The sequence below is a fragment of the Plectrocnemia conspersa genome, unplaced genomic scaffold (genome assembly GCF_051122295.1).
Source record: "Plectrocnemia conspersa isolate PC_06_02 unplaced genomic scaffold, ASM5112229v1 ptg000012l, whole genome shotgun sequence".
Classification (NCBI taxonomy): Eukaryota; Metazoa; Arthropoda; class Insecta; order Trichoptera; family Polycentropodidae; genus Plectrocnemia; species Plectrocnemia conspersa.
In genome coordinates, this window is record NW_028277176.1 from 7,972,476 (window position 1) to 7,981,870 (window position 9,395).

General features: G+C 29.5%; 1 protein-coding gene across 1 annotated transcript; it reads right to left on the reverse strand.

Moving 5' to 3' along the window:
- Positions 1-3,552: 3,552 nt before the first annotated feature.
- On the reverse strand, positions 3,553-9,124 carry LOC148228099 (uncharacterized). The gene is made up of 9 exons (XM_088200399.1): positions 8,979-9,124; positions 8,254-8,330; positions 8,115-8,176; positions 7,806-8,051; positions 7,511-7,748; positions 7,349-7,443; positions 4,263-4,581; positions 4,041-4,207; positions 3,553-3,916 (listed from the first exon to the last, which is right to left on the reverse strand). Exons 1-9 carry the CDS (start codon positions 8,991-8,993, stop codon positions 3,708-3,710), a joined length of 1,428 nt encoding a protein of 475 aa, XP_088056525.1. The 5' UTR covers positions 8,994-9,124; the 3' UTR covers positions 3,553-3,707.
- Between the last annotated feature and the right edge of the window lie 271 nt (positions 9,125-9,395).

The following is a 9,395-nucleotide window of genomic DNA, read 5'->3' on the forward strand; positions in this document are numbered from 1 at the left end:
TGAGATTGGCTTCGGCGAATCTATTGAATATAGATTGACTGTTAAATATTTAATTTTTTTCCTATTTATAGTATGTACTTCTATGGATGCAAAAAATGAGCTATAAGATCATTATATTATTTATTTAAAATATATTTATTATTTATTTAAATTTTAACCTTTGTGTATTGATTACGATGGCATGCTAATTGTTATGCGTTCAAGTCAAAGTTGACGCACAATGACAGGTCAGATTTTCGCCTAATTGCATGTCAAAAGTATGAAGCTTCAATAATTAACTTTTAAAAATATTTTTTCATTTAATTTATCCTTATAGAGCACCGTTAAGTTATAAATCACTATTTATTTTATACATGAAAAAAGGTTAATATATCAACGTCATAAACCCTTGTATTAATAAAGCGTTTGAATAAAAAATATACTGGTTTTACCTTTCCGTATATATTAATAAAACACTTTTTAATTAAGAAAACTTTTATTTAAATTAAATCATTAACATTCTTAGTGCGAATGGTGATTATAACCACAATTATCAGTAACAGTTACGCTATTAAATGACAGTAATGGTTAAGCTGCCATTAAATAAGTTAAATATGGCTAGGTTTTAGAATCTGGGTCTATGACAGTTCCGTTACATTTTTGAAGCATAATACCATTGTGTGTAATTGTGACAGTAATAATTTAACACTCGTGATTTAAATAAGTAAAACGAAAGATTTTATTACGTGACGGTAAACAGGACTTAAAAACGCATACCATAAATTCCGTTAAGGGCAAAAGACGAGATGATACGCTTACAAAGATTTCCAAACATTCGATTAAATTCCACTTGTATTATTCACATTTGACATATCATTTTTTACATTTACGTTAATTTCCACTTCGAATGGTTTATTACTAGAGCCGTTCGTCAAAGTTGGGTATTGTAGAACATATTCTTCCAATTTATCTGTGTCAGTTCTGTTTATTTTATCGCTAGCACTAACACTTAAATTCATGGTGGTATTATTGGATGTCAATTCAATATCAAAACTTAATAAGTCGTCTTTTATCGGCGCTTTTGAAGTAGTAGCTATAATGGTTTCGTTCATTTCTTCATACACTGGATCATAGATAACATCTTGCAAATTCTCCGTCGTTTGGTATATGGATAGACTTTCATCTTGATGCACGTGGCTAGAATAATAACCCTGAATCCTCTGGACTATGTACTCCAAAATAGGCGGAAACTTCGACACGGATGTCTTCAACGGCAAAGTTTTGTTATTACTGGTCTCCTTTGCATGGGTTACGCAGAGTGATATTGTTAAAAGTGTGAGATATTTCACCTTTAAGTTCATGATGTACACACTAGCACGTAACTTTATCAAGACTGAAGTGGAACATATGCGGAAAATCAGTTTTTAGCAAGCGGATTGGAATATATGCGTATATACGTCGAATATAACTGTAAATTTTATATCTACCGGTTGTGTTTGCTTATGACGTTGTAGTGACATCTGTTCGTATTATACTTTTAAGTATACCTACTAGAATATAGAGGATCATTCAATAGGTGAAGTGTGTTGAACTTTTTTAAGCCTTATATATAGTTAACAATTCAAAGAACAGATTGACGATCCATCACACAGTAACATGGTACATTCAATTTAATCATCAATATATGTTTAATAATTCATATCGCATCCTTAATTGGTAATATCAATAATTCATATTTTATATTAAAAAAAACTGAATATCTTATTCTTATGTGTCGTTAAAAATTGAGATGGTTCAAGTCCATAAATCGTTGCTTTGAGATATTAAAAGTTTTGCATTTTAATCTATAAAAAAATATTGATACATTTTTTTCTGTTTTTGTAATCTTATACACATGTAAATTTATTATGTTAATATTAATGTAAGAATAAATAAAATTTAATGATGTTTTTTTAGAGCACAAAAGGACTTAAACAATTAATAATTATTTATGTGGGTTAAGTCATTTTTTTCTCTCAGAAAATATGTATATTATACCATACATATGTTAGAATCATATTATGATATTTTAAAACATATTTTTATTATGATTTATTTGTAAATTAAATGATTATAAAAATAAAAAATATAGTGTTTATAAATATATATTTTTTTTTCGGATTTTGAGGCCAAAGGCGTGTGCCTTTGCCAGTAAAATATATGCCAGAAAAGCTGGTTACAGTTTATTTTATTATACATATATAAAATACCACATATATGTATGTATGGAAATGTAACTGCCGTTATCATGTGGTGGAGTTGAAATAGCTGGTCTTGAAAATCTGAGAATCTTCGCTGCAATGTCGGCGAAATATTGTCCGTGTCACGACTTTTATATTACTGATTAGAGACAGTCCTTGGCTGGTCAATTGCATCGTTTATTGCACACACCCATGAAATATGTTTATACTTTTGAAGTGAAACGTACAGATGATCCCTCCGGCGATCGTTAACAATAGGGTAAAAATAACAAAAATATTTTTGCACAGGGTAAAACGCATTTTTGTGCATTTTCGAGTGATTAACATCTCGAGAAGGGTGTGTTAATAGGTAATACGTGAAATATTAATATTCATAACACAATTGTTTAGTCACGAGTTCTTATTCCATTGTTAGGCTTTCATATTGAAACGAGTTTATTTTTTTTTATTTGTTCAAAATGGTCATTAAAATGACCTCAAAATTAATTGTGCAAGTGGTTGGAACATCTGCTTTTTACAATTTTGTATTGTATTTAGAGCAATTAACCCATCTTATAATAGGTCTAGAATTTATATAGCGATGATAAATTTATTTTATCAATGTTTTTGAGCTTTGAATTAAATTTAGCATACTTTTATATTATGTGCTTTTATTATGTATGTCATAAATAATATAATAACATAAATAAGATATCAGTTTTTATTTCTTATTAATTTCTTTTTTGAGAATTTGTTCAAAATAAATTTTCAGATTAGGTTCATGACATATTTTTGGCATTTTTATCTTTTTTACATCCAAAGGGAAATACAAAAAAATATTTTAATGTGGACTAAAACTGTATTTAATAAAATCACCTTACATGAACAATGGCACTAAAAGGTCAGTGCTTAATACTAAAGAAGGCGGTGCATATCTTCACCATGCTAAATTTTATGCAGTTTTATAGTTTAAAAATATGAGTTTTAGACAATAACTAAGAGTCTGGCTCCGCCCTAAATCGTCAATATTGGTCAGAGGATCAAGAACCGTGCGTGATTATGGGCTTCCTAATTTTCATGGGCATATAAATCAAAATACTGTTTCACTGAATCGCACGTAATCCAGAACTATGTATAACTTTTGATTTAGAATAAATGAGAGCTAAGCCGAACAGGGCAGAAACGACCGTTAGAAGATAGAGAGAAGCAGCTCCGTCCGTCAAAATTCAGTTAAAGTAGTCATCTGTCAATAATTTATTTATTTGCCATTTATAAAATTCAGTGCTACCATTTAGATATTACACCAATATTCACCAATGTCTGTCTTGTAAAGAAATATTTAAAACGTTCAATATAAGTTATATATGAAAGTGATTTATTATATTTTTTCCAAATTCATTATATACTTTTATATTATATAAATTATATAGTTACATTTCATGTTTTTTTATATAAATAATATTATTTTTTAAGTACAAAACAAGATGACTAATTTATGAGAATATATATTTAAGCTTTTAATGGTGCTTTAACTTTTTTCTCAGGCACGCCCGCCAATGCCGTAGCCACAGGATTCGCTATAGCAAGTCCCTCAGGTCCTGCCACTGCCGTTCCTTTGGGAGCTGATCGAGCTACTCCTCCGTTTCCAGCCACAGCTACTGCTTGAGGGTGGACTTCAGCCACAACAGGATCTGATTTCAAATCCTCGTGATTCAATTCTACAAAATCCAACAAACCTTAATAATATCATGCATTATTTACATTAAAAAAGCTACCTATGTACATTTAAAGCTACATATATGAAACCAACTCTCTACATATAAGGTCTGTATTGATCTGTACCAATTTTATCATTCTCAACTTCCAATTTTTCTTCGGTTTTATTTTCATCAGCTTCGACAACTACCGAATCTTCATCATCGATTATTTCATCTTTTCTTTGTGTAGCTGGGATCGAATCTCTTGAATCTTGTAAGAATCTTGAAAACGCCAACGCAGCTACTCCAGGCCTATACATAAGTTAATGATGATAGCAGTCGTTTTATTTATTTAGATTAAACTTACTGATTTTGAATGTTGTTCGTCGGCAACACACCGTAATTAAGTTGCTGTTGTAAATTTGCAGGAAAACCGTAATTATTAGCGATGTACTGATTGTCGTTTGTTACGAACTGTTGAGGAACTGCAACTTCCTGTTGTTGATCAAATTCTTGTTCTTGCGTGCGACTTTGACCATCAAATTCAGGTCGTTGGGGTAATGTTTCGTCTTGTTGGTTTGGAGCCACTTGCCTTTGGAATGATATTAGAGAAGGCACTTGAAGTCTTTGAGCATGTGCTATTCTTGATTGATCGAATTGAGAGCGAAGAAAATCTATCGATTGACCTATAAGAAGAATATATATAAAGCACGGAATATTCCAGACTAATAGCAGTGTTTACTTGGCATCAATTGCAGTTTGTGTTCCAAATAACCATGATAATATTAGGTAATTTTTAATTTCATAAGTTTATAAAATAAATTGTTGAAAGTGAATTAAAAACATTGGATGCAAAAATCTATGTATTTTACAATATGATCTTAAAGTAAATGCAATGATAATAAAGAATTCTAGATATTAAAATTAAAAATGATTGATTTTTAATTAGAGATGGAAACAAATATGATTTTTTTTTAAAATGCAATGAAAAGTTCGATGTTGCAGAGATAGTTTTTAAAATAATATTCAATAGAATCTACTTTTAGATCTTCGATTCTAGTAATGAAAAATTTAAATAAAATAAGAGTTGCAAATGATTTTGGATGATAAAGCAAATATTAGGCGGAAATAAGCACTTAATGTTTTTTTATATAACAATAATTAATTAAATTGTTTAAAAAGCTTTCAATAAAAATATAAAAACGTAAAGTAAAAGTCTTATAAAGCAACACCCGAGTTTTAGCAATAAAGTACGACTTTATACACTGTAGAATTTTATTTTATTTTAAATAAAATAAATTATTTATAACAAATTAAAATTAAAATTGCAAAAAATAGCATTGAGTTAAAAAAAGATTTTCAATTTTTTCGTTTACTTATAAATAAACACATGCTTAGTCCATTTTACGATAAAATTTCTTAAAAAATCAAGGATATATATAATACATATTTATAAATCGTATATAATTATTATTATCATATATATATAAATTTTCAGGATATTAAAATCGTAGCTTCTGTGCAAAAGGACTGCTGTTCAAAGTTATCGCTTGATAATTTATCTTTGGCAACAAATTAAGCGGTCAGTAACTTTTAAATAATGTAGTATTGGTCAATTAATAATTTATAATGCTTTGTAATATTAGCATAATTTAGCTCAATAATCATGAGACAATGCTAAAACTAATTTATTTTTTTAATTAATAAACCCGTCATTAAGACAGTATTAAAACTAATTTATTTTATTACTACCAGTGGCGTAGCTAGGGTATGTGCCACATAGGGCGATCCTTAAAATTGCCATCGCACCCCATACACTTTTTGCAGGGTCATAAAATCAGCTTTTCTTAAAATATTAAATTGGTTATTATTAAGCTGTTGTTATTCATAAGTTAAGAACCACACTAGACGATCCCATCGCGAATATGCCGCCCCCAAGCAAGTGCCGCCCGGGGCGGCCCGCCCCCCATAGCTACACATATACTTAGTAATGATTTTTATTTTGTTCTAACGTATTTTTTTATATCTATAAATAGAAACATTCGGTTAGAATATATCCAATCATTTTATTTAAAATAAGACCCTTACAATCTAATGTTTATTTTTAATGATAAGTGACCATTGAGTCACTGGTAACTGGTAAAAATCAAGCAAAATTACTGACAAAATAAATATAGATCTTTCTCTTAATGGAAGTGACTAAGAGGATAGCCTCAATTTTGTAGCATTTACTTAAATTAATAATAATATAGTAATGATAAATAAACGAACGGAAGGCTATCCATAGTCACTGAAAAGTCCTTCATAATATTTAAAATAATAAAAAGGGTCCAATTTTATAGTCCAATTAAATTTAAAATAGTAAAAATTGTCATAATTTAAATAATTTAAATCAATATCTTTAAAGGAAATTCAGAATATAATTTGTAAATTGAAAAAATGAACCAGTACTGATTAAAATATAAGTAAAGAAAAATGGAATACTAAGAACTAAATTACATTACATCAATGAATATTTTAGTATTTATATATAGGCTAGAAAATAATATTTACATAGATTTAGTACTAGTAATAGAGATAATTTAAGGATAGATTGGTATAGAAAAACGAGTACGGCCAGGGGAATATTGTACGGAGGTTTGAATTTGCATAATAATATTTCTATGACAATCAAAAAAAAATAAAAAGGTAGCGGGTTTCTTCAATTGAATAAAGAAACATCTTCGTGTATTAAGATATAAATTTTAATATTAAAGTTTTTTATGCTCTGTTTATGTTATATTTTATATGTATGGTTTGAGTATATTTGTTTAGTGTATAAACAATCAGCTATACTAGCTACATAAATTAATAAAATAATAAATAATGAAAAACCTTAGTGTTTTCCAATTTCTATATTGTCATTAACTATAAGTATAATTATAATCGACCATCACAGATTTTTCATATTCTCACGAAAAAATGTATAAAATATATTTAAAATCGAGCTAGGTAATATATGTTAGATATAGAAAAAATTCTAATAGTGCACTACTTTAGTTCATAGAGAATATATTATAAGTGTTAAACAAAAAAAAGTGAGTAGTAAGACTGAAGAGACAATCTGAATCAAAATCTGTAAATCAGTGACATCTATTTTATTTTTTATAAATTAATATTAGAGCTTACGAGTAATAGATGTCACTATGTATGACTTAACTCAGTCAAATTAATAAATATTCATATGTAAGATTAGTAAAATCAAGGAAAACTTAGTCTGTGATGATCGATCAGAATTTTACTAAAATAACAATCACTATTTCCAATCTTCAAGATACGATAGAAATTTAAAAACAGTGTGATTTATATTGAATTTTAGCGCATGTCTTTCAGTTATTATTATATTAAATTAGCCTATTTAAACTGCGCGTGCTTGGTGCCGAAAAAGAGACGTGTGGAAAAATGTATATATACCTTGCTGTTGATACGTAGGTTGTTGAACAGCAGACTGCTGACCTAGAATCAAAAACCTTTGCGGAAACCCTGGATATCTAAGAGCTGGTTGAGGTCTGAAATAAATAGTTTTTAATTAGGCACATTAAATTAAAATAAATTTATTTTAATTAATTTAAATACCTCAATTGAGTGTTCAATTGAGGATATCCTAGCAAAGGATCGTTCGAATAGAACTGTGGAGGTCCATTGATGAAATAAACCCTTTGACCAGGTATTATTCCCTGATTACCCGGAAATGGAACAACTGGTGTCTGAGGCTGTCCAGGTTGGCTTGCTTGAGAGTTTACCGTTTCCGGTATCAATTCAGCGTCCGGTTCAAAATTTTCCAATTTAGCAGGTTCGTTTTCTGATTTGTCGGCTGTGAATTAATATTTACTTGAAATTGTGTTATGGATATGTTGAACGAATTCATTACCCTCAGAATCTGGTTTAGCGGTGGTCGGTTCGTTCGATTGCAAGGATTCAGGTTCAGCAGAATCCGGTTTGTCTTCTTTAGGAGCTGGAGTCGGTTCTATTGTTTGTGTTGGTTGAACACTTTGCGGCGGTTGAAACCCTCTATCTTTTTGAACCCAAGCGTAGAACGGACTAGGATTTACGTAGCTCAATTGCTCTGGGCCATTTTGTAAGTATATTAAGTTATTTTGAGGCACGTAAGGGATATCTAAAAAAATAAAAAAATAAAAAAAATCTATGCTATTTTTTTAAATAAATATATATTATATACCTTGTGCTTGATTTGGATGATTAAACAGTGCAACATTTTGTCCGTCTACATATTGAGGATAACTGTAAAAAGTTAATGATGTTAATTAAATTCTAAAACATTATTATTTGTATGCTTGTATATAAAAAATCAATAGTACCTTTGTTGTGCTTGGTTGTTTAAAAGCAAATATTGTCCATGAGGTGAGCAGTAGACTGTTCCAAAGCTCGCTAACACCTTTATAAAATATATATAGATCATTATCGATATTTAGCTACCGGTTTATTAAGTGCTATAATAAGTCTGGATCACGATCAATCTCAGATGTAATACTTCAGAGACGTTTTATGACATTAAAGTAAAAATCATGCGTGTCTTATCGGGTTACACGAGCTAGTGCACTTCTTTGTTATGTAACTAATTGGTAGGAGGTTCAGTGTCCACTGGATTGTTGCAATTGACAATACACGAACGGATTAAATTGCATGTATGTATTATAATAAGGCACTATTATAATTTGTCGGTTTCCTCGAGAGAAACTGATTTTGAAACATTTGGCACGGAACTCGACCATCATGACATCTAATGATTGGATAGCGTTAGAAAAAAATATGTATTGGCAATCGTGCATTACAGAAACATACGTGCAATGAATTCCTGTGATGCGTTTAAAGGTCGGCATGCCTTGAAAAGTCCTTCGAGAACGTTATAAAAATAATTCCCCTCTGGAAAAGGACAATGATATTGTTTCAAAAATATGCGTATCAAACGTATAAGGTCAAGTTGGATCCGTGATTGAAATATTAAATGAATCATGATGTATTGTATTATGAATCAAATTTTATTAATAAAAATATATCAGTATATGTTACAGAAATAACTCACCAAAAATATCAACATGATAATGTATTAAAAGTTTTTCACCGAAGCACTGTACAATATATACTGTGATATTGTGATCGATCACACGTGTACTCTAAGAAGTGGAAGTGCGTACCACCAGTGCCTATAAAATAATGAAGTCTTGCTTCAAACGCAATTCTACTTATAGGTTCTTGCAAGGCTCATTGTTCAGTACAAGGATGCAGCTATGAAATGTGGGAGTAAAGGACATTATTTATATATTTTTAAAAGCATTATTTTACACGTGTTACCACGTTTTGCATAAATTAATGAATGTTTTGAATCAAGACCATTTTTTTAATAATATTAAAAAATAAATTATATCCATTGAATATATAAATATAATAAGTAAGTTAGATATTCACAACTTTTATATAGTTGTGTTACAATATATTTTTG

What these genes read in the sequence shown, in the direction of transcription:
- LOC148228099 (XM_088200399.1), bottom strand. An exon ending in AACAACCAAGCACAACAAAG is followed by an intron (nt 8,177 to 8,253) that starts GTACTATTGATT and finishes AACTTTTTACAG; the next exon opens with TTATCCTCAATATGTAGACG. An exon ending in TCATCCAAATCAAGCACAAG is followed by an intron (nt 8,052 to 8,114) that starts GTATATAATATA and finishes TTATTTTTTTAG; the next exon opens with ATATCCCTTACGTGCCTCAA.